This window comes from Ammospiza caudacuta, chromosome 39 (genome assembly GCF_027887145.1).
Source record: "Ammospiza caudacuta isolate bAmmCau1 chromosome 39, bAmmCau1.pri, whole genome shotgun sequence".
Taxonomy (NCBI): domain Eukaryota; kingdom Metazoa; phylum Chordata; class Aves; order Passeriformes; family Passerellidae; genus Ammospiza; species Ammospiza caudacuta.
The window spans coordinates 787,254-811,910 of NC_080631.1; the positions used below are offsets into that span (position 1 = coordinate 787,254).

Here is a 24,657-nt window from a genome sequence, read left to right on the forward strand (position 1 = left end):
TGGAAAAAATTGGGAGAAAAATAGGAAAAAATGAGAAATAAATGCGTAAAAATGGGAGAAAAAAGTAGGAAAAAATGGGGAAAAAATGGGAGAAAAATGGGAAAAAAATGGGACAAAAAATGGGAAAAAACGGGGGAAAAATGGGAGAAAAAATGGGAAAAAAACGGGGGAAAAACGGGAGAAAAATTGGGGAAAAATGGGAGAAAAAATGGGAAAAATGGGAGAAAAAATGGGGAAAAATGGGAGAGAAAATGGGAGAGAAAATGGGAGAAAAATGGGAGAAAAAATAGGAAAAAATGAGAAAAAATGGGGAAAAATGGGAGAAAACAGCGAAAAAATGGGGAAAAAAAGGGGGAAAAATGGGAGGAAAATGGGAAAAAACGGGGGAAAAATGGGAGAAAATTGGGGAAAAATGGGAGAAAATGAGGAAAAAATGAGAATAAATGGGAGAAAAATGGGATAAAAATGGGGAAAAATGGCAGAAAAAATGGGAAAAAAATTGGAGAAAATGGGAAAAAACGGGGGAAAAACGGGAGAAAAAATGGGGAAAAATGGGAGAAAAAATGGGAAAATGGGAGAAAAAATGGGGAAAAATGGGAAAAAAATGGGGAAAAATGGGAGAAGAAATGAGGAAAAATGGGGAAAAAATGGAAAAAATTGGGAGAAAAATAGGAAAAAATGAGAAATAAATGCGTAAAAATGGGAGAAAAAAGTAGGAAAAAATGGGAGAAAAATGGGAAAAAAATCGGGAAAAAAGGGGGGAAAATGGGAGGAAAACGCGGCAAAAATGGGAAAAAAACCCAGGGAAAATCCTCATTTTTTCAGCTAGAAACTCCATTTTTTCACCTCGAAACTGCGTTGTTTCAGCCCGAAACTCCGTTTTTTTCCCCCGAATCCCCATCTTTGCCCCCGGAATTGATTTTTTTGGTGGTTTTTGCCAGTTCTCGGAGGCGGAGTGCGCGCGGCGGCGCTGGAGCAGCTGAACGGCTCCGAGCTGGCCGGGCGGCCGATGCGCGTGGGGAGCTCCCAAACGGGGGGAAAATGGGGAAAAATGGGGAAAAATGGGGAAAAATCAGGGAAGAAAAATGGGGAAAAATGGGAGAAAAAATGGGAAAAAATGGGACAAAAAATAGGAAAAAATGAGAAAAAATGGGGAAATAATGGGAGAAAACTGCGAAAAAATGAGGAAAAAAAGGGGGAAAAATGGGAGAAAAAAGTAGGAAAAAATGGGGAAAAATGGGAGAAAAATGGGAAAAAATGAGAAAAAATGGGAGAAAAATGGGGAAAAATGGCAGAAAAAATGGGAAAAAAATTGGAGAAAATGGGAAAAAACGGGGGAAAAATGGGGGAAAAATGGGAGGAAAAATGGGAAAAAACGGGGTAAAAAGGGGAGAAAAAATGGGGAAAAATGGGGAAAAAAATGGGGAAAAATGGGAGAAGAAACGAGGAAAAATGGGGAAAAAATGGAAAAAATTGGGAGAAAAATAGGAAAAAATGAGAAATAAATGAATAAAAATGGGAGAAAAAAGTAGGAAAAAATGGGGAAAAAATGGGAGAAAAATGGGAAAAAAATGGGACAAAAAATGGGAAAAAACGGGGGAAAAATGGGAGAAAAAATGGGAAAAAACGGGGGAAAAACGGGAGAAAAATTGGGGAAAAATGGGAGAAAAAATGGGAAAAATGGGAGAAAAAATGGGGAAAAATGGGGAAAAAAAATGAAAAAAGGAGAAAAAAACGGGTAAAAATGGGAGAAAAAAAATAGGAAAAAATGGGGAAAAAATGGGAGAAAAATGGGAAAAAAATCGGGAAAAAAGGGGGGAAAATGGGAGGAAAACGCGGCAAAAATGGGAAAAAACCCAGGGAAAATCCCCATTTTTTCAGCTAGAAACTCCATTTTTTCACCTAAAAATTTCATTTTTTCACCTAAAATCCCCATGTTTTTCCCCCTAAATTTCATTTTCTTGCCCCAAATCTTGCCCGCGGCAGTTCTCGGAGGCGGAGTGCGCGCGGCGGGCGCTGGAGCAGCTGAACGGCTTCGAGCTGGCCGGGCGGCCGATGCGCGTGGGGCAGCTGAGCGAGCGCCCCGACGGCGCCGCCGACGTCGCCTTCCCCGAGCCCGCGGCGCCGGGCACAGCGGGCACAGCGGGCGCAGCGGGCACAGCCGGCACAGCCGGCGTGGCGGGCGGCATCGCGGCGCCGCTGACGTGCGGGGACGAGCCCGAGCTGGGCACGGCCGCGGGGAGGCTGCAGCTGATGGCCAAGCTGGCGGAAGGTGAGGGGCACGGACGGGCACGGGCGGGCACACCTGGGCACAGCCGGGAGTTACCTGGGCACACCTGGAGGGGATTTGAGAGGAGCTGGGCACACCTGGGCACACCTGGAGGGGATTTCAGGGCACCTGGGCACATCTGGGAACACCTGGGAACACCTGGAGGGGATTTGAGGGTACCTGGGCACATCTGGGCACACCTGGAGGGGATTTGAGAGGAGCTGGGCACACCTGGAGGGGATTTCAGGGTGCCTGGGCACACCTGGGCACAACTGGAGGGGAGCTGGGCACACCTGGAGGGGATTTGAGAGGAGCTGGGCACACCTGGGCACACCTGGAGGGGATTTGAGGGCACCTGGGCACACCTGGGCACAGCTGAGAGTTACCTGGGCACACCTGGAGGGGATTTGAGAGGAGCTGGGCACACCTGGAGGGGATTTCAGGGTGCCCGGGCACACCTGGGCACAACTGGAGGGGAGCTGGGCACACCTGGAGGGGATTTGAGAGGAGCTGGGCACACCTGGGCACACCTGGAGGGGATTTCAGGGCACCTGGGCACATCTGGGAACACCTGGGAACACCTGGAGGGGATTTGAGGGTACCTGGGCACATCTGGGCACACCTGGAGGGGATTTGAGAGGAGCTGGGCACACCTGGAGGGGATTTCAGGGTGCCTGGGCACACCTGGGCACAACTGGAGGGGAGCTGGGCACACCTGGAGGGGATTTGAGAGGAGCTGGGCACACCTGGGCACACCTGGAGGGGATTTGAGGGCACCTGGGCACACCTGGGCACAGCTGAGAGTTACCTGGGCACACCTGGAGGGGATTTGAGAGGAGCTGGGCACACCTGGAGGGGATTTCAGGGTGCCCGGGCACACCTGGGCACACCTGGAGGGGAGCTGGGCACACCTGGAGGGGATTTGAGGGCACCTGGGCACACCTGGGCACAGCCGAGAGTTACCTGGGCACACCTGGAGGGGATTTGAGAGGAGCTGGGCACACCTGGGCACACCTGGAGGGGATTTGAGGGCACCTGGGCACACCTGGGCACACCTGGAGTGGATTTCAGGGTACCTGGGCACACCTGGGCACACCTGGAGGGGATTTGAGGGTACTTGGGCACAGCTGGGAGAAAGGAAATGGGGAAAAAACAGTGAAAAAGTGGAGAAAAGTGATGGAAAAAATGGGGAAAAAACGGGGAAAAATGGGGGAAAAATGGGGATAAAACGGTGAAAAAGTGGAGAAAAAAGATGGAAAAAATGGGGGGAAAATGGGGAAAAACGGGGGGAAAAAGGGGAAAAAACAGTGAAAAAGTGGAGGAAAAATGATGGAAAAAATGGGGAAAAAAAGGGGGAAAAACGGCGGAAAATGGGGGAAAAATGGGGAGAAAATGGGGATAAAACAGTGAAAAAGTGGAGAAAAAATGATGGAAAAAATGGGGAAAAAAAAGGGGAAAAATGGGGGGAAAAGTGGGGGGAAAATGGGGAAAAAACAGTGAAAAAGTGGAGAAAAATGATGGAAAAAATGGGGAAAAAAAGGGGAAAAACGGGGAAAAATGGGGGGGAAAATGGGGGGAAAAATGGGGGGAAAATGGGGAAAAAACAGTGAAAAAGTGGAGAAAAAATGATGGAAAAAATGGGGAAAAAACGGGGGAAAAACGGGGAAAAATGGGGGGAAAAATGGGGGGGAAATGCGGAAAAAACAGTGAAAAAGTGGAGAAAAAATGATGGAAAAATGGGGAAAAAAAGGGGGAAAAACGGGGAAAAATGGGGGGAAAATGGGGAAAAAACAGTGAAAAAGTGGAGAAAAAATGATGGAAAAAATGGGGAAAAAAAGGGGAAAAACGGGGAAAAATGGGGGGGAAAATGGGGGGAAAAATGGGGGGAAAATGGGGATAAAACAGTGAAAAAGTGGAGAAAAATGATGGAAAAAATGGGGAAAAAACGGGGGAAAAACGGCGGAAAATGGGGGGAAAAATGGGAAAAAAAGGGGAAAAAAAAGGGGAAAATGAGGAAAAAGTGGGGAAAATGGGGACGATTTGGGGATTATTTTGGGCTGAATTTTGGGACGATTTTGGGACGATTTGGGGATTATTTTGGGCTGATTTTGGGCTGAATTTTGGGACGATTTTGGGATTATTTTGCGCTGAATTTTGGGCTGAATTTGGGATTATTTTGGGTTGATTTTGGGACAATTTTGGGATTATTTTGGGCTGATTTTGGGACGATCTTGGGATGATTTCGGGCTGAATTTTAGGCTCATTTTGGGACGATTTTGGGATTATTTTGGGCTGAATTTTGGGACGATTTTGGGATGATTTTGGGACGATTTGGAGATTATTTTGGGCTTAATTTGGGATGATTTTGGGATTATTTTGGGTTGAATTTTGGGCTGATTTTGGGACAATTTTGGGTTTATTTTGGGCTGATTTTGGGACGATCTTGGGATGATTTTGGGCTGAATTTTAGGCTGATTTTGGGACGATTTTGGGATGATTTTAGGCGGATATTGGGCTGATTTTGGTATGATTTTGGGACTATTTTGGGATTATTTTGGGCTGAATTTTGGGCTGATTTTGGGACTATTTTGGGATTATTTTGGGCTGAATTTTGGGACGATTTTGGGCTGAATTTTGGGATGATTTTGGGATTATTTTGGGATTATTTTGGGTTGAGTTTTGGGCTGATTTTGGGACAATTTTGGGATTATTTTGGGATGATTTTGCGCTGAATTTTGGGCTGATTTTGGGACAATTTTAGGCTGAATTTTGGGATTATTTTGCGCTGAATTTTGGGCTGATTTTGGGACAATTTTGGGCTGATTTTGGGCTGAATTTTGGGATGATTTTGGGATTATTTTGGGCTGATCTTGGGCTGAATTTTGGGACCATTTTGAGCTGAATTTTGGGCTGATTTTAAGAGAATTTTGGGCTGATTTTGGGGCGATTTTGGGCGGAATTTTGGGGTGGTTTTGGGGAAAATTTTGGGATTATTTTGGGCTGATTTTAAGACAAGTTTGGGTTGAATTCTGGGTTTATTTTGGGCTGATTTTGGGCTGAATTTTGGGATTATTTTGGGCTGAATTTTGGGCTGATTTTGGGACAATCTTAGGATTATTTTGGACTGATTTTAAGACAATTTTGGGCTGATTTTAGGCTGATTTTGGGCTGAAATTTGGGATGATTTTGGGACGATTTTGGGCTGAATTTTTGGATTATTTTGGGCTGATTTTAAGACAATTTTGGGCTGAAATTTGGGCTGATTTTAAGACAATTTTGGGGGTGATTTGGGGCTGAATTTTGGGCTGATTTTGGGATTATTTTGGGATGATTTGGGCTGATTTTGGGTTGAATTTTGGGCTGATTTTGGGATTATTTTGGGTTGAATTTTGGGCTGATTTTGGGACGATTTTGGGACGATTTGGGGATTATTTTGGGCTGAATTTTGGGACGATTTTGGGCTGATTTTGGGACAATTTTGGGATTATTTTGGGCTGATTTTGGGACGATTTTGGGCTGAATTTTGGGCTGATTTTGGGACGATTTGGGGATTATTTTGGGCTGAATTTTGGGACGATTTTGGGATTACTTTGGGTTGAATTTTGGGCTGATTTTGGGCTGATTTTGGGACGATTTTGGGCTGAATTTTGGGCTGATTTTGGGCTGAATTTTGGGATGATTTTGGGATTATTTTGGGTTGAATTTTGGGCTGATTTTGGGATGATTTTGGGACGATTTGGGGATTATTTTGGGCTGAATTTTGGGACGATTTTGGGCTGATTTTGGGACTATTTTGGGTTGAATTTTGGGCTGATTTTGGGACAATTTTGGGATTATTTTGGGCTGATTTTGGGACAATTTTGGGCTGAATTTTGGGCTGATTTTGGGACGATTTGGGGATTATTTTGGGCTGAATTTTGGGACGATTTTGGGCTGAATTTTCGGCTGATTTTGGGACGATTTTGGGTTGAATTTTGGGCTGATTTTGGGACGATTTGGGGATTATTTTGGGCTGAATTTTGGGACGATTTTGGGCTGATTTTGGGACGATTTTGGGATTATTTTGGGCTGAATTTTGGGACGACTTTGGGCTGAATTTTGGGACGATTTTGGGCTGAATTTTGGGACGATTTTGGGCTGATTTTGGGCTGAATTTTGGGCTGATTTTGGGACTATTTTGGGTTGAATTTTGGGCTGATTTTGGGACAATTTTGGGATTATTTTGGGCTGATTTTGGGACGATTTTGGGCTGAATTTTGGGCTGATTTTGGGCTGATTTTGGGATGATTTTGGGATTATTTTGGGCTGAATTTTGGGACGACTTTGGGCTGAATTTTGGGACGATTTTGGGCTGAATTTTGGGACGATTTTGGGCTGAATTTTGGGATGATTTTGGGATTATTTTGGGTTGAATTTTGGGCTGATTTTGGGACAATTTTGAGATTATTTTGGGCTGATTTTGGGACAATTTTGGGATTATTTTGGGCTGATTTTGGGACGATTTTGGGACGATTTGGGGATTATTTTGGGCTGAATTTTGGGACAATTTTGGGATTATTTTGGGCTGATTTTGGGACGATTTTGGGCTGAATTTTGGGCGGATTTGGGCTGAATTTCGGGGGGTTTTTGGGGGGTGTTTTTTGGGGTTTTTTGGGTGCCCGGGGTGGATTTTGGGCTGAGTTTTGCGGTTTTTGGTGCGTTGCAGGCTCGGGGCTGCAGCTCCCGGCGCCGGCGCAGGCAGCGCTGCAGCAGCTCAACGGGGCCCTGACCCCGCTGGGGGGGCTCAACCCCGCGGCCCTCACAGGTAACCCCAAAAATGACCCAAAATCCGGGAAATTCACCCCAAAATATCCCAAAATTGGGAGGATTTACCCCAAAATATCCCAAAATCGGGGAAATTGACGCCAAAATGGGGATAAATGACCCCAAAATCCGGGGAAATTCATCCCAAAATGGGGACAAATGACCCCAAAATTGTGAATATTTACCCCAAAACCCAAAAATCGGGGAAATTCACCCCAAAATGGGCACAAATGACCCAAAATTGGGAGAATTCACCCCAAAACGGGGACAAATGACCCAAAATTGGGGAAATTCACCCCAAAACGGGGATAAATGACCCCAAAATTGTGAATATTTACCTCAAAAACCCAAAAATCGGGGAAATTCACCCCAAAATGGGGATAAATGACCCAAAATACAGGAAATTCACCCCGAAATGAGAATAAATGATCCCAAAATTGTGAATATTTACCCCAAAACCCAAAAATTGGGGAAATTCACCCCAAAATGGGCACAAATGACCCAAAATACAGGAAATTGACCCCAAAGTATCCCAAAATTGGGAGAATTTACACCAAAATTGGGGAATTTTTTCCCAAAAAAAACCCCAAAATTGGGAGATTTCACCCCAAAATCGGGAAAATTGACCCCAAAATGGGGATAAATGACCCAAAATTGGGAGAATTTACCTCAAAATGGGCACGAATGACCCAAAATTGGGGAAATTCATCCCAGAACGGGGACAAATGACCCTAAAATTGGGGAAGTTCACCCCAAAATATCCCAAAATTGGGAGAATTTACCCCAAAAAACCCCAAAATAGGGGAAATTTTTCCCCCAAAAAACCAAAATTGGGAGAATTTATCTCAAAATAGGGATAAATGACCCAAAATCGGGGAAATTCACCCCAAAATGGGGATAAATGACCCCAATATTATGAAAATTTACCCCAAAAACCCCAGAATCAGGAAAATTGACCCCAAAATATCCCAAAATTGGGAGGATTTACCCCAAAATGGGCACAAAGGACCCCAGGATCGGGAAAATTGACCCTAAAATGGGGACAAATGACCCCAAAATTGTGAAAATTTACCCCAAAAAAACCCAAAATTGGGAGAATTCACCCCAAAATCGGGAAAATTGAAACCCAAAATGGGGAGAAATGACCCAAAATCGGGGAAATTCACCCCAAAATGGGCACGAACGGCCCAAGAATCGGGAAAATTTACCCTAAAATATTCCAAAATTGGGAGAATTTACCCCAAAATTGGGGAAGTTTTTCCCAAAAAACACCAAAATTGGGAGAATTCTCCCCAAAATCAGGAAAATTGACCCCAAAATGGGGACAAATGACCCCAAAATTGTGAAAATTTACCCCAAAAAACCCCAAAATTGAGAGAATTCACCCCAAAATTGGGAAAATTGAAACCCAAAATGGGGAGAAATGACCCAAAATTGGGGAAATTCACCCCAAAATATCCCAAAATCGGGAGAATTCACCCCAAAATGGGGATAAATTACCAAAAATTGGGCAAATTCACCGCAAAACTGGGACAAATGACCCAAAATTGGGGAAATTCACCCCAAAATGGGCACGAAGGACCCCAGGATCGGGAAAATTGACCCCAAAATGGGGATAAATGACCCCAAAGTTGGGAGAATTTACCTCAAAATGGGGATAAATGACCCAAAATCGGGGAAATTCACCCCAAAATTGAGGAAATTTACCCCAAAAAACCCCAAAAGTGGGAGAATTCACCCCAAAATCAGGAAAATTGACCCCAAAATGGGGATAAATGACTCAAAGTTGGGAGAATTTACCCCAAAATGGGGATAAATGACCCCAGAATTGCAAAGATTTACCCCAAAAAAACCCAAAATTGGGAGAATTCACCCCAAAATTGGAACTAATGACCCCAAAATGGGGATAAATGACCCAAAATTGGGGAAATTCACCCCAAAATGGGCACAAACGGCCCCAGAATCAGGAAAATTGACCCCAAAATATCCCAAAATTGGGAGGATTTACCCCAAAATTGGGGAAGTTTTTCCCAAAAAAAACCCCAAAATTGGGAGATTTCACCCCAAAATCGGGAAAATTGAAACCCAAAATGGGGATAAATGACCCAAAATTGGGAGAATTTACCTCAAAATGGGCACGAATGACCCAAAATTGGGGAAATTCATCCCAGAACGGGGACAAATGACCCTAAAATTGGGGAAGTTCACCCCAAAATATCCCAAAATTGGGAGAATTTACCCCAAAAAACCCCAAAATAGGGGAAATTTTTCCCCCAAAAAACCAAAATTGGGAGAATTTATCTCAAAATAGGGATAAATGACCCAAAATTGGGGAAATTCACCCCAAAATGGGGATAAATGACCCCAATATTATGAAAATTTACCCCAAAAACCCCAGAATCAGGAAAATTGACCCCAAAATATCCCAAAATTGGGAGGATTTACCCCAAAATGGGCACAAAGGACCCCAGGATCGGGAAAATTGACCCTAAAATGGGGACAAATGACCCCAAAATTGTGAAAATTTACCCCAAAAAAACCCAAAATTGGGAGAATTCACCCCAAAATCGGGAAAATTGAAACCCAAAATGGGGAGAAATGACCCAAAATCGGGGAAATTCACCCCAAAATGGGCACGAACGGCCCAAGAATCGGGAAAATTTACCCTAAAATATTCCAAAATTGGGAGAATTTACCCCAAAATTGGGGAAGTTTTTCTCAAAAAACACCAAAATTGGGAGAATTCTCCCCAAAATCAGGAAAATTGACCCCAAAATGGGGATAAATGACTCCAAAATGGTGAAAATTTACCCCAAAAACCCCAAAATTGAGAGAATTCACCCCAAAATCGGGAAAATTGAAACCCAAAATGGGGAGAATTCACCCCAAAATCGGGGAAATTCACCCCAAAATGGGCACGAATGGCCCAAAATTGGGGAAATTCACCCCAAAATGGGCACAAACGGCCCCAGAATCAGGAAAATTGACCCCAAAATATCCCAAAATTGGGAGAATTTACCCCAAAATTGGGGAAGCTTTTCCCAAAAAACACCAAAATTGGGAAAATTTCCCCAAAATCAGGAAAATTGACCCCAAAATGGGGACAAATGACCCCAAAATTGTGAAAATTTACCCCAAAAAAACCCAAAATTGGGAGAATTCACCCCAAAATCGGGAAAATTGAAACCCAAAATGGGGAGAAATGACCCAAAATCGGGGAAATTCACCCCAAAATGGGCACGAATGGCCCAAGAATCGGGAAAATTTACCCTAAAATATTCCAAAATTGGGAGAATTTACCCCAAAAAAATCCCAAAATTGGGAAAATTTACCCCAAAATTGGGGAAATTCACCCCAAAAAAACCCAAAATTGGGGAAATTTTTCCCAAAAAAAACCCCAAAATTTGGAGAATTTACCCCAAAATGGGCACGAATGGCCCAAAATCGGGGAAATTCACCCCAAAATGGGCACAAACGGCCCCAGAATCGGGAAAATTGACCCCAAAATATCCCAAAATTGGGAGGATTTACCCCAAAATTGGAGAAATTCACCCCAAAAAACCCCAAAATTGGGGAAATTTTTCCCAAAAAAACCCAAAATTGGCAGAATTCACCCCAAAATGGGGAAAATTGACCCCAAAATATCCCAAAATTGGGAGGATTTACCCCAAAATATCCCAAATTTGGGTTTACCCCAAAATATCCCAAAATTGGGAGAATTTACCCCAAAATCGGTGAAATTTACCCCAAAAATTTCAAAATTGGGGATATTTACTGCAAAAAATTCAAAAATTGGGAAAATTTGTCCCAAAAAAACCAAAATTGGGGAAATTTATTCCAAAATGGGGACAAATGACCCAAAATTGGGAGAATTTACCCCAAAAAAACCCCAAAATTGGGGAAACTCACCCCAAAATGGGGAGGAATGACCCAAAATTGCAAAGATTCACCCCAAAAATCTCAAAATTGGGGAAATTTCCTGCAAAAAATTCCAAAATTGGGAAAATTTTGCCCAAAAATTCCCAAAATTGGGAAAATTTACTCTGAAATTGGGAAAATTTATCCCAAAAAAAGCAAAATCAGTGAAATTTACCCCAAAATGGGGACGAATGACCCAAATTGGGGAAGATTCACCCCAAAAATCTCAAAATTGGGGAAAATTTCCTGCAAAAAATTCCGAAATTGGGAAAATTTTTCCTAGAAAATCCCAAAATTGGGAAAATTTACCCTGAAATTGGGGAAATTTATCCCAAAAAAAGCAAAATCAGTGAAATTTACCCCAAAATGGGGACAAATGACCCAAAATTGTGAAGATTTACCCCAAAAAAAACCAAAATCGGGAGAATTTGCCCCAAAATGGGGAGAAATGATCCCAGAATTGGGAAAATTTACCCCAAAAATCTCAAAATCGGGAAAATTTACTGCAAAAAAAACCAAAAATGGGAAAATTTGCCCCGAAAAAAAAACCAAAATTGGGGAAATTTACCCCAAAATTGGGAAATTTTACCCCAAAAAAACCCCAAAATCGGAGAAATTTACCCCAAAATAACCCAAAAATGAGAAAATTGACCACAAAAAAACCCAAAATTGGGGAAATTCACCCCAAAATTGGAATTTCCCCTCCCCCACCCTTTAACCCGGGCGGATTTTGGGTAAATTTGGGACATTTTGGGGACTTTTATTTGTGGGAATTTTGAGGGAAATTTGGGGCATTTTGGGAAAATTTTTGCGAAAGTTTCGGGAGAAAAGTTTGGGAATTTTTGGGAAATTTTTGCGGAAATTTTGGGACAAAAATTGGGGAAATTGAGGGAAGTTTTTGTGGAAATTTTCGGAGAAAAATTTGGGAAATTTTGGGAAATTTTTGCGAAAGTTTCGGAAGAAAAGTTTGGGAATTTTTGGGAAATTTTTGCGGAAATTTTGGGACAAAAATTTGGGCAATTTTGGGAAATTTTTGCGGAAATTTCGGGAGAAAAATTTGGGAATTTTTGGGAAATTTTTGCAAAAATTTTGGGAGAAAAATTTGGGAATTTTTGTGGAAATTTTGAGGGAAAATTTGGGGGGAAATTTTGGGAGAATTTTCAGAAGTTTGGGGCCATTTTTGGGCCGTTTTTCGCGGGAATTTCGGTAAAATTTTTGGGTAAAAAACTTAGAAATTTCGGGAATTTCAGGAATTTTGGAATTTTGGGAATTTTTGTGCCCCCCCCGACCCCGAATTTTTCCCTTTTTTCCCAACCCTGAGCCCGGCGCTGAATTTGGGCCATTTTGGGTCATTTTGGGGCCATTTTTGGGCCGTTTTTCGCGGGAATTTCGGGAAATTTTTTGGGTAAAAATTGGAAAATTTTGGGAATTTGGGAATTTTGGAATTTTTGTGCCTCCCTGACCCCGAATTTTTCCCTTTTTCTCCCAACCCTGAGCCTGGCGCTGAATTTGGGTCATTTTGGGTCATTTTGGGTCATTTTGGGGCCATTTTTGGGCCGTTTTTCGCGGGAATTTCGGGAAATTTTGGGGTAAAAATTGGAAAATTTTGGGAATTTGGGAATTTTTGGAATTTTTGCGCCTCCCTGACTCCGAATTTTTCTCTTTTTTTCCATCTCTGAGCCCGGCGCTGAATTTGGGCCATTTTGGGTCATTTTGGGGCCATTTTTGGGCCGTTTCTCGCGGGAATTTCGGGAAATTTTTGGGTAAAAATTGGAGAATTTTGGGAATTTGGGAATTTTGGGAATTTTGGGAATTTTTGTGCCCCCCCCGACCCCGAATTTTTCCCTTTTTTTCCATCCCTGAGCCCGGCGCTGAATTTGGGCCATTTTGGGTCATTTTGGGGCCATTTTTGGGCCGTTTTTCGCAGGAAATTCGGGAAATTTTGGGGTAAAAATTGGAGAATTTTGGGAATTTGGGAATTTTGGGAATTTTTGTGCCTCCCTGACCCCGAATTTTTCCCTTTTTTTCCATCCCTGACCCCGGCGCTGAATTTGGGCCATTTTGGGTCATTTTGGGGCCATTTTTGGGCCGTTTTTCGCGGGAATTTTGGGAAATGTTCGGGTAAAAATTGGAGAATTTTGGGAATTTGGGAATTTTGGGAATTTTGGGAATTTTTGTGCCCCCCCCGACCCCGAATTTTTCCCTTTTTTTCCATCCCTGAGCCCGGCGCTGAATTTGGGCCATTTTGGGTCATTTTGGGGCCATTTTTGGGCCGTTTCTCGCAGGAATTTCGGGAAATTTTGGGGTAAAAATTCGAGAATTTTGGGAATTTGGGAATTTGGGAATTTTTGTGCCTCCCTGACCCCGAATTTTTCCCTTTTTTTCCATCCCTGAGCCCGGCGCTGAATTTGGGCCATTTTGGGTCATTTTGGGGCCATTTTTGGGCCGTTTTTCGCGGGAATTTTGGGAAATTTTTGGGTAAAAATTGGAGAATTTTGGGAATTTGGGAATTTTGGGAATTTTGGGAATTTTTGTGCCCCCCCCGACCCCGAATTTTTCCCTTTTTTTCCATCCCTGACCCCGGCGCTGAATTTGGGCCATTTTGGGGCCATTTTTGGGCCGTTTTTCGCGGGAATTTCGGGAAATTTTTGGGTAAAAATTGGAGAATTTTGGGAATTTGGGAATTTTGGGAATTTTTGTGCCTCCCTGACCCCGAATTTTTCCCTTTTTTGCAGCCCTGAGCCCGGCGCTGAATTTGGCCTCGCAGTGTTTGACGCTCTCGGGGCTCTTCTCGCCCCAGACCATGTGAGCAAAAAACAGCAAAAAACTGCAAAAAACTGCAGAAAACAGCAAAAAACAGCAAAATCCAGGAAAAAATAGCAAAAACCAGCAAAAACCAGCAAAAAACAGTTAAAAAAACCCAATAAAAAACAGCAAAAACCAGTAAAAACCAGCAAAAAACAGTAAAAAACGGGAAAACCCAGTTAAAAAACCAGTAAAAGCCACTAAAAACCAGTAGAAACCAGTAAAAACCAGTAAAAACCAGTAAAAGTCAGTAGAAACCAGTTAAAAGCCAGTAAAAACAGTAAAACCCAGTAAAAAACAGTAAAAAGCAGCAAAAAAGCAGCAAAAAACAGCAAAAATCAGCAAAAACAGCAAAAAGCAGTAAAAACCAGTAAAATTCAGTAAAAAACAGCAAAAAACAGTAAAAAAAACTTAGTAAAAAACAGCAAAAACCAGCAAAAAACAGCAAAATCCAGGAAAAAACAGCAAAAACCAGCAAAAACCAGCAAAAACCAGTTAAAAAAACCCAATAAAAAACAGCAAAAACCAGTAAAAACCAGCAAAAACCAGTAAAAAACGGGAAAAACCAGTTAAAAAACCAGTAAAAGCCACTAAAAACCAGTAAAAACCAGTAAAAGTCAGTAGAAACCAGTTAAAAACCAGTAAAAACAGTAAAACCCAGTAAAAAACAGTAAAAAGCAGCAAAAAAGCAGCAAAAACCAGCAAAAACCAGCCAAAAACAGCAAAAAGCAGTAAAAACCAGTAAAATTCAGTAAAGTTCAGTAAAAAACAGCAAAAAACAGTAAAGAAAACTTAGTGAAAAACAGCAAAAAACAGTGAAAACCAGTAAAAAAACCCAGTAAAAACCAGCAAAAAGCAGGAAAACCCAGTAAAAACCAGCAAAAACCAGCAAAAAACAGTAAAAACCAGTAAAGACCAGTAAAAACCAGTTTAAAGCAGTAAAAACCAGCAAAAACCAGTAAAAACCAGTAAAAAACAAGAGTAAAAACCAGCAAAACCCATTAAAAACCAGTAAAAACCAGTTAAAACCAGTAAAACCCAGCAGGGACCCAGCCCAGACCCCTCCCAGTTTGAACCAGTCCAAACCAGTGAGGGAAAACCCGTTCCCAGTTCATCCCAGTCCATCCCAGTAACCCCAGAGCCCGTCCCAGTTCATCCCAGTCCATCCCAGTTTGGCCCAGAGCCCCTCCCAGTACAAACCAGTACAAACCAGTAAGGGAAAACCCCAAACCAGTTCATCCCAGTGACCCCAAACCCCCTCCCAGTTCATCCCAGTTCATCCCAGTGACCCCAAACCCCCTCCCAGTTCATCCCAGTTCATCCCAGTCCATCCCAGTCCATCCCAGTTTGGCCCAGAGCCCGTCCCAGTTCATCCCAGTCCATCCCAGTTTGGCCCAGAGCCCGTCCCAGTACAAACCAGTACAAACCAGTAATAGAAAATCCCAAACCAGTACAAACCAGTAAGGGAAAACGCGCTCCCAGTTCATCCCAGTTCATCCCAGTTCATCCCAGTTCATCCCAGTTTGGCCCAGAGCCCGTCCCAGTACAAACCAGTGAGGGAAAACACGAAACCAGTAAGGAAAAAGCCCAAACCAGTACAAACCAGTAAAGGAAAACGCGTTCCCAGTTCATCCCAGTGACCCCAAACCCCCTCCCAGTTCATCCCAGTTTGGCCCAGAGCCCATCCCAGTACAAACCAGTGAGGGAAAACGCGTTCCCAGTTCATCCCAGTAAGGCCAAACCCATTCCCAGTTCATCCCAGTCCATCCCAGTAACCCCAGAGCCCGTCCCAGTACAAACCAGTACAAACCAGTAAGGGAAAACCCCAAACCAGTATAAACCAGTAAGGGAAAACGCGCTCCCAGTTCATCCCAGTCCATCCCAGTATGGCCCAGAGCCCGTCCCAGTACAAACCAGTGACCCCAGACCCCTCCCAGTTCAAACCAGTACAAACCAGTAAGGGAAAACCCCAAACCAGTACAAACCAGTAAGGGAAAACGCGTTCCCAGTTCATCCCAGTTCATCCCAGTAAGGCCCAGAGCCCCTCCCAGTTCATCCCAGTGCAAACCAGTAAGAAAAAACCCCAAACCAGTAAGGGGAAAACCCATTCTCAGTTCATCCCAGTGACCCCAAACCCCCTCCCAGTTCATCCCAGTTCGTCCCAGTTCATCCCAGTTTGGCCCAGAGCCCCTCCCAGTACAAACCAGTACAAACCAGTAAGGGAAAACCCCAAACCAGTACAAACCAGTATGCAAAAACCTCAAACCAGTAAGGAAAAACCCATTCCCAGTTCATCCCAGTAACCCCAAACCCCCTCCCAGTTCATCCCAGTTCATCCCAGTAACCCCAAACCCCCTCCCAGTACAAACCAGTAAGGGAAAACACGAAACCAGTACAAACCAGTAAGGGAAAACGCGCTCCCAGTTCGTCCCAGTAAGGCCAAACCCCCTCCCAGTTCATCCCAGTTCATCCCAGTATGGCCCAGAGCCCCTCCCAGTACAAACCAGTAAGGGAAAACCCCAAACCAGTAAGGGGAAAACGCGTTCCCAGTTCATCCCAGTTCATCCCAGTTCATCCCAGTAACCCCAAATCCCCTCCCAGTTCAAACCAGTAAGGGAAAATCCACTCCCAGTCCATCCCAGTATGGCCCAGACCCCTCCCAGTTCATCCCAGTAACCCCAAACCCCTCCCAGTACAAACCAGTTTGTCCCAGTTCCCCTCTAACTCCGCCCCCTTTTCTTTTCCAGGTGATTCTCGGCTCCGCCCACTCCCCTCAGGCCACGCCCCTTTCCCCTCTCCGGCTCCTCCCACTCGGCAGGGGAGGGTGAGGGGGGAAAGGGGGCGTGGCCTCAGCGCTGGCCCCGCCCCCCTCTGCCCCGCCCCCTGCCGGGGTTGGGATTTTGGGGAAATTTTGGGAATTTTTGGGAAATTTTGTTTTTCTTTTTCGTTTTTTTTTGGTTTTTTGTTTTGGTTCCGGAATCGGAAAATAAAAAAAAATTAAAAAATAATTTAAAAAAAAAAAATTCACAAAAAAAAAAAAAAAAAAAAAAAAATCCGAACTGGTTTGGACCGGTTTGTACTGGGAGGGGGGGGGGGGGGAAAAAACGGGGAAAAAACGGGGAAAAAATAATTGGGGGAGAAAGGGTTAAAAATGGGGGGGAAACGGGGATTTGGGGTTACTGGGTTGTACTGGTTTGTACTGGGAGAGACTGGGAGGGGAAAAATGGGGAAAAAATGGGAAAAAATGCGGAAAATTGGGGAAAAAATGGAGAAAATTGGGGAAAAAAATGGAGAAAATTGGGCGAAAAACGAGCAAAAAACGGGGGAGAAAGGGTTAAAAATGGGGGGAATGGGAACTGGGGTTACTGGTTTGTACTGGGAGGGACTGGGAGGGGAAAAATGGGGAAAAAATGGGGAAAAAACGGGAAAATTGGGGAAAAAATGGAGAAAATTGGGCGAAAAACGAGCAAAAAACGGGGGGGAAAGGGTTAAAAATGGGGGGGAATGGGAACTGGGGTTACTGGTTTGTACTGGGAGGGACTGGGAGGGGAAAAATGGGGAAAAAATGGGGAAAATTGGGGGAAAAATGGGAAAAAACGGTGAAAATGCGGCAAAGGAAGGGTTAAAAACGGCGTTTAAAGGGTTAAAATGGCAAAAAATGCCTTAAAAATGGGGGGAATGGGAACTGGTTTGTACTGGTTTGTACTGGGAGGAACTGGTTTGTACTGGGAGGGGAAAAATGGGGAAAAAATGGGAAAATTGGGGAAAAAATGGAGAAAATTGGGCGAAAAACGAGCAAAAAAGGGGGGGGAAAGGGTTAAAAATGGGGGGGAATGGGAACTGGTTTGGACTGGGAGGGACTGGGAGGGACTGGGAGGGGAAAAATGGGGAAAAATGGGGAAAAAATGGGGAAAAAATGGGGAAAATTGAGGAAAAAATGGGGAAAAAATGGGGAAAATTGGGGAAAAAATGGAGAAAATTGGGCGAAAAATGAGCAAAAAACGGGGGAGAAAGGGTTAAAAATGGGGAATGGGAACTGGTTTGGACTGGTTTGTACTGGTTTGGACTGGGAGGGACTGGGAGGGGAAAAATGGGGAAAAATGGGGAAAATGGGGAAAAAATGGGAAAAATTGGGGGAAAAAATGGGAAAAAACGGTGAAAATGCGGCAAAGGAAGGGTTGAAAACGGCGTTTAAAGGGTTAAAACGGAAAAAAATGCCTTAAAAATGGGGGGAATGGGAACTGGTTTGTACTGGTTTGTACTGGTTTGTACTGGGAGGGGAAAAATGGGGAAAAAATGGGGAAAAAATGGGGAAAATTGGGGAAAAAATGAGCAAAAAATGGGGGGGAAAGGGTTAAAAATGGGGGGGAATGGGAACTGGGGTTACTGGTTTGTACTGGGAGGGACTGGGAGGGGAAAAATGGGGAAAAATTGGGGAAAAAACGGTGAAAAAACGGCAAAAAAAGGGTTAAAAACGGGGGAAATGGGGGTGGGGGCGGCTGGTTTGCATAAATTTGCATATTAACCAGGTGGGCGTGGTCAGAGAGGCTCCCAGTCCCTCCCAGTATAAACCAGTGAGCACCAATCCTGTGCGTCGATGAAACCAACTTTATTTTGCATCTCATTTGCATGGATTTGCATGGGCGGCGGTCCCGTGGCCGGCGGTGGGCGGGGCTTCCGGCGGGGGGGGCGGGGCCTGTTCAGCTGTGGGGGGAAGGGAGAGAGGTCAGACCAGTGTGGACCAGTATAAACCAGTATAAAACCAGTCTAAACCGGTATGAAAGCACTTGAAACCAGTTCAAACCAGTATAAACCAGTTTAAACCACTATAAAACCAGTATAAAACCAGTTCAGACCAGTATAAACCAGTTAAAATCACTATAAAACCAGTTTAAACCAGTATAGACCAGTACAAAACCAGGAGAAAGCAGTTTAAACCAGTTTAAACCAGTATAAACCAGTTTAAATCACTATAAAACCAGTATAAAACCAGTTTAAACCAGTATAAACCAGTTAAAATCACTATAAAACCAGTATAAAACCGGTTTAAACCAGTATGAAAACACTTTAAACCAGTTCAAACCAGTATAAACCAGTTTAAACCAGTATAAAACCAGTATAAAACCAGTTCAGACCAGTATAAACCAGTTAAAATCAGTATAAAACCGGTTTAAACCAGTATAAACAAGTATAAAACCAGTAAAAACCGGTTTAAACCAGTACAAACAAGTATAAAACCAGTTTAAATCACTATAAAACCAGTTTAAACCAGTATAGACCAGTACAAAACCAGGAGAAAGCAGTTTAAACCAGTTTAAACCAGTATAAACCAGTTTAAATCACTATAAAACCAGTATAAAACCAGTTTAAACCAGTATAAACCAGTTAAAATCACTATAAAACCAGTATAAAACCGGTTTAAACCAGTATGAAAGCACTTTAAACCAGTTCAAACCAGTATAAACCAGTTTAAACCAGTATAAAACCAGTATAAAACCAGTTCAGACCAGTATAAACCAGTTAAAATCACTATAAAATCAGTTTAAACCAGTATAAACAAGTATAAAACCAGTAAAAACCGGTTTAAACCAGTATAAACAAGTATAAAACCAGTTTAAATCACTATAAAACCAGTTTAAACCAGTATAGACCAGTACAAAACCAGGAGAAAGCAGTTTAAACCAGTTTAAACCAGTATAAACCAGTTAAAATCACTATAAAACCAGTATAAAACCAGTTTAAACCAGTATAGACCAATTTAAACCAGTAAAATCCGGTTTAAAACAGTATAAAACCAGTATAAACCAGCATAAACCAGTATATCCCAGTTTAAACCAGTATAAACCACTTTAAACCAGTATAAACAAGTATAAAACCAGTTTAAATCACTATAAAACCAGTTTAAACCAGCAAAAACCAGTTTAAACCAGCAAAAACCAGTTTAAACCGGTATAAACCGGCAGAAACCAGTATAAAACCAGTTTAAACCAGTTGAAACCAGTATAAACCAGTTTGAACCGGTTTAAACCAGTCAAACCAGTCCCTCCCAGTCCAAACCAGTAACCCCCAGTCCCATTCCCAGTCACTCACCTGCTCCGTACTGGTTTATACTGGTCCGTACTGGTCCGTACTGGTCCATACTGGTTTATACTGGTCTGTACTGGTTTGAGCTTGGCGGCGTCCAGGGAGCGGCTCAGGGCGACGGCGCGGCGCTGGATGAAACTGGGAGTTACTGGTTTGTACTGGTTTGTACTGGTTTGTACTGGTTTGGGGTTTCCCTTACTGGTTTGGACTGGTTTGTACTGGTTTGTACTGGTTTGGACTGGGAACGGGATTTTCCTTACTGGTTTATACTGGTTTGTACTGGTTTGTACTGTTTTGGGATTTTCCCTACTGGTTTGTACTGGTTTGGGGTTTCCCTACTGGTTTATACTGGGAACGGGATTTCCCTTACTGGTTTGTACTGGTTTGGGTTTCCCTTACTGGTTTGGACTGGTTTGTACTGGTTTGTACTGGTTTGGGGTTTCCTTACTGGTTTATAATGGTTTGTACTGGTTTGTACTGGTTTGGGGTTTCCCTTACTGGTTTGTACTGGGAACGGGATTTCCCTTACTGGTTTGTACTGGTTTGGGGTTTCCCTTACTGGTTTGTACTGGTTTGTACTGGGAACGGGATTTCCCTTACTGGTCCATACTGGTTTGTACTGGTTTGGGGTTTCCCTTACTGGTTTGTACTGGTTTGGGCTCTGGGCCATACTGGGGGTCACTGGTTTGTACTGGGAGGGCACTGGGGTGAACTGGGAGGGGGTTTGGGGTTACTGGTTTGTACTGGTTTATACTGGGACAGGGGTTTTCTTACTGGTTTGGGCTCTGGGGTTACTGGGCTGGGTCTATACTGGTTTGTACTGGTTTGGACTGGTTTGGACTGGTTTGTACTGGTTTAGACTGGTTTGTACTGGTTTGTACTGGTTTGGACTGGTTTGTACTGGTTTGTACTGGGATTGGGATGAACTGGGAGCGGATTTGGGGCTTTAAAATGGTGAAAAATGGGCAAAAAACGGGCAAAAAATGGGATTTTTGGTGGGATTTTTTCTGCTTTTACTGGTCCTTACTGGTCTGTACTGGTTTGTACTGGTCTGTACTGGTTTGTACTGGTTTATACTGGTTTGTACTGGTTTGGACTGGCTTGTACTGGGATTGGGATGAACTGGGAGCGGATTTGGGCCTCTAAAATGGCGAAAAATGGGCAAAAAATGGGCAAAAAATGGGATTTTTTCGGGGTTTTTTCTGCTTTTACTGGTCTGTACTGGTCTGTACTGGTTTGTACTGGTTTGTACTGGTCCGTACTGGTTTTCTCACTCACCGCCAGCTCTCGGCTCTCTCGGATCCTCCGGAGCTGCCCCCGCCAGGGGGGGGAGGGGCGCCCGTCTGAAATGGGGGGAGGGGCAAAGGGGCGGGGTCGGGAATTTCCAGGAATTTTCTCCCCAATATTCTCAAAATTTTACCCAGAAACTCCCAATAATTTGCCGAAAATTCCCAATTTTGAACCCCAAAACGTCCAAAATTTTACCTCAAAAACTCCAAAAATTTACTCCAAAAATTTACCCCAAAAATTCCCAAAATTTGGCCAAAAATTCTGAAATTTTACCCCTAAAATTCGCAAAATTTTTCCCCCAAAATTCCCAGATTTTCCCCCAAAATTCCCAAATTTTCCCCCCCAAAATACCGAATTTTTACAGAAAAAATTCCAAACTTTCCCCCCAAAATTCTCCAATTTTAAACCCCAAAATTTCACCCAGAAGTTACCAAAATTCCCAAATTTTACCCCCCAAAAAATTCCAGATTTTTCTCCCCAAAACTTCCCAAATTTTAACCCCAAAATTTTACCACAAAATGTCCCAAAATTTTACCTCAAAAACTCCAACACTTTACCCTAAAATCCCCAAAATTTTGGCCAAAAATTTCTGAAATTTTAGCCCCGAAATTCACAATTTTTTCCCCCAAAATTCCCAAATTTTTCCCCCAAAATCCCAAATTTTTACAGAAAAAATTCCAAACTTTTCCCCCCAAAAATCTCCAATATTGACCCCCAAAATTCCCGAAATTTCACCCAAAAATTCCCAAATTTTACCCCCAATAAAATTCCAGAATTTTCTCCCCAAATATTCCCAATTTTAACCCCAAAAATTCGCAAAATTTTACCCCAAAATTCCCGAAAGTTTTTGCCAAAAATTCCCAAATTATAACTCGAAAAATTCCAACATTTTTATCCTCAGAATTCTCAAATTTTACCCCGAAATTCCCAGTTTTTTTTTTTAAATCCCCTTTTTTAAAAAAAAAAAATCCAGTTTTCCCACTAAATTCCCAAATTTAACCCCAAAAATTCCCAACTTTTTTCTTAATTTTTCCCCCAAAATTCCCAAAAGTTTTTCTAAAAAAATTCCCAAATTATCCCCTCCAAAATTCCCAAATTTTCACTCAAAATTCCAATTTTTAAACGAATTTTTTCCCAAATTTTCCATTTTTTACCTGTAAAACTCCAATCAGGGAGGTCCCTCAGGGGGCTGGGGTTGAGACCTTGCCTGGAAAAATCCAAAATTGGGAAAATTTCACCCAAAATTCCACCCAAAAATTCCCTCAAATTTATAAACACCTCCAAAAATTATGAAAAAAAATTTAAAATTTTAGAGAAAAATTTTGAAATGTTGCATAAAAGTAAAAATTTTGACGGCAAAAATCTGAAAATTTGAAGAAAATTCCCAAATTCAGGGATTTTAACCCAAAATTTCTGAAGAATTTCTCTTGATTTTAAAATTCAGAAAAAATTCCAAAACTTTTTATGAAATCATTAAAAATCAGATGAAAAAAATTTTAAATTAAAAAAAAATTACAACTGGTTGAAAAAAAAAAAAAAAAAAACAAAAGTTTTGGGGAAAAAAATTTCTCAAAATTTCGGGAAATATTTAAAATATAAAAAAATTTTGGGGAAAAAAATTTTCTCAAAATTTCGGGAAATATTTTAAATTATAAAAAAATTTTTGGGAAAAAATTTTCTCCAAATTTCGAGAAATTTTAAATAAGAAACTCTGGAAAATTTAAATTCCGATAAATTCCAGCAAAAATGGCGGGAAAACCCCGAAATTCCCGCCAAATCCCACCCTTAAGCCACGCCCCCTTTCCTTAAGCCCCGCCCCCTAAATTCGGCCGCAAAACCTCTCTTAAGCCACGCCCCCTTTCCTTAAACCACGCCCCCCGTTTCGACGGCAAAACCTCTCTTAAGCCACGCCCCCTTTCCTTAAGCCACGCCCTATAAATTCGGCCGCAAAACCTTTCTTAAGCCACGCCCCCTTTTCTTAAGCCACGCCCCCTGTTTCGGCCGCAAAACCTTTCTTCAGCCACGCCCCCTTTTTCTTAAGCCACGCCCCCTAGTTGCGGCAGCGTAACCTCTCTTAAGCCACGCCCCATTTCCTTAAGCCACGCCCCCTGGTTTCGGCCGCGTAACCTCTTCTAAGCCACGCCTCCTTTCCCTAAGCCACGCCCCTTTACTCACGCCTCTCTCCATTGGCCGATGCGCTGCGGGGGGCGGGGCAAGGGGCGGAGCGATCGCGCCTGCAGCTCCGCTGAGGGGAGAAAACGTCGGTCACAGCAAGCCACGCCCACCCCCCTTGAAACCACGCCCAACAAATACAAACCGCAATTACACCACGGTTAATTATCTCAGACCACGCCCACCTGTAATTAATCCCTTAATTACACTCCCGGCCCTTCCCCCACCCCTCACGCGCCCTCCGAGGCCTCCCCGGGACGAACCGAGCCGGAGAGCTCTGCGCGCCGCCATCTTGGAAGCGAAAGGAAGTGACGTCAGCACGCACGCTGCGAGGGACACCTAAACATCCTGTTTCTGCCGCCATGTTGTACAGAATGCCATTGTGTGAGCCGCCATTTTGTGGTGGGTAAAAAGAAGGGATAGGGGCGCCGCCATTTTGTACGGAAGGAACCGGAAGCGCCGCCATTTTGAGTCTGAAGGGGGTTTAAATATTTCGTGTGGAACCCGCATAATTTTTAGATTATTTTTCTTTTTAAATTAAGTATTTTGATTTTTTTTTTATTATCAGAATTTCGTTTTATTTTATTTCATTTTATTTGGTTTCATTTTATTTCTTTTTTTTTTTAACTGCGCTTTTAATTACCGGACTTTTTTTTTTTTTTATACAATTTTAGTGCTTTTATTTTATTTTGAGAAATGTTTCGCTTTTTTTTTTGCGTATTCGGAAACATCTTTAGGGTTTTAAAATAATATTTCGAGACTTCTTTAGGGGCGTTTATTTCGAAGCTTTTTCGAGTTTGTTTTGGGACACTTTGAAAATTTTATAGAGCCTTTGTTAAATTCGGGAGTATTTTAATTTTAATTTAACAATTTTTAATGTTTATAGGGCTTTTTGTAAAATTGGATTCTTTTGGGGACTTTTTTTGGTGGCATTTGAGACTTGTTTGGGTTTTCTGTAGTTTTTGGACTTTTAAAAATCTTTGATTTTATTTCTGGAATTTTTTTAGGATTTATTTATTATTATTTTGAGGCTTTTTAACGTTTTTTTTCTGTGGAGTTTGTGACTTTTATTTTAAAGTCTTTTGAATTTATTTTAGTTCTTTTTAAAACCTTTTCCAGGCGTTTTTTCCTTTTTTTTTTTTTTTGATTATTTTAGCACTTTTAAGGTTGTGTTTATGAATTTTGGGACTTTTCAAATTTAAAAAAAAAATTAGGTTTTTTTATGGTTTTTATTTGGACTTTGAGGCTTTTAAAACTTTTCTGTTTGAGTTTCATTAGTTTTCCTGCATTTTGTGGAAAATAATCCTTTATAGATT

General features: G+C 42.5%; 2 protein-coding genes across 4 annotated transcripts in view; one reads left to right on the forward strand and one right to left on the reverse strand.

Moving 5' to 3' along the window:
* The window catches only part of RBM23 (RNA binding motif protein 23), a 48,753-nt gene extending 31,981 nt beyond the window's left edge, over positions 1 to 16,772 (forward strand). For 2 of the 3 annotated variants that reach the window (XM_058823208.1, XM_058823211.1), the window contains 4 exons: positions 1,987 to 2,272; positions 6,975 to 7,073; positions 13,726 to 13,795; positions 16,543 to 16,772. In XM_058823208.1, coding sequence (XP_058679191.1) covers positions 1,987 to 2,272; positions 6,975 to 7,073; positions 13,726 to 13,795; positions 16,543 to 16,546 — 459 coding nt within the window. In that variant the 3' untranslated portion in view covers positions 16,547 to 16,772. Of the gene's footprint in view, positions 1 to 1,986; positions 2,273 to 6,974; positions 7,074 to 13,725; positions 13,800 to 16,542 lie in introns of those variants that run through there. The other variant, XM_058823209.1, reaches the window with a different exon arrangement.
* Positions 16,773 to 18,321: 1,549 nt separating this feature from the next.
* Positions 18,322 to 23,633, reverse strand: MRPL52 (mitochondrial ribosomal protein L52). Its single transcript, XM_058823225.1, has 6 exons — positions 23,605 to 23,633; positions 23,345 to 23,414; positions 22,324 to 22,376; positions 21,158 to 21,222; positions 19,886 to 20,007; positions 18,322 to 18,499 (listed from the first exon to the last, which is right to left on the reverse strand). The coding sequence occupies exons 1-6, from the start codon at positions 23,630 to 23,632 to the stop codon at positions 18,496 to 18,498; spliced, it is 342 nt and encodes a 113-aa protein (XP_058679208.1). The 5' UTR covers position 23,633; the 3' UTR covers positions 18,322 to 18,495.
* Between the last annotated feature and the right edge of the window lie 1,024 nt (positions 23,634 to 24,657).

What these genes read in the sequence shown, in the direction of transcription:
- MRPL52 (XM_058823225.1), bottom strand. Translation starts at nt 23,632, where the DNA reads ATGGCGGCGCGCAGAGCTCTCCGGCTCG. An exon ending in GCGCAGAGCTCTCCGGCTCG is followed by an intron (nt 23,415 to 23,604) that starts GTTCGTCCCGGG and finishes TTCTCCCCTCAG; the next exon opens with CGGAGCTGCAGGCGCGATCG. An exon ending in GAGAGAGCCGAGAGCTGGCG is followed by an intron (nt 20,008 to 21,157) that starts GTGAGTGAGAAA and finishes AGTTTCATCCAG; the next exon opens with CGCCGCGCCGTCGCCCTGAG.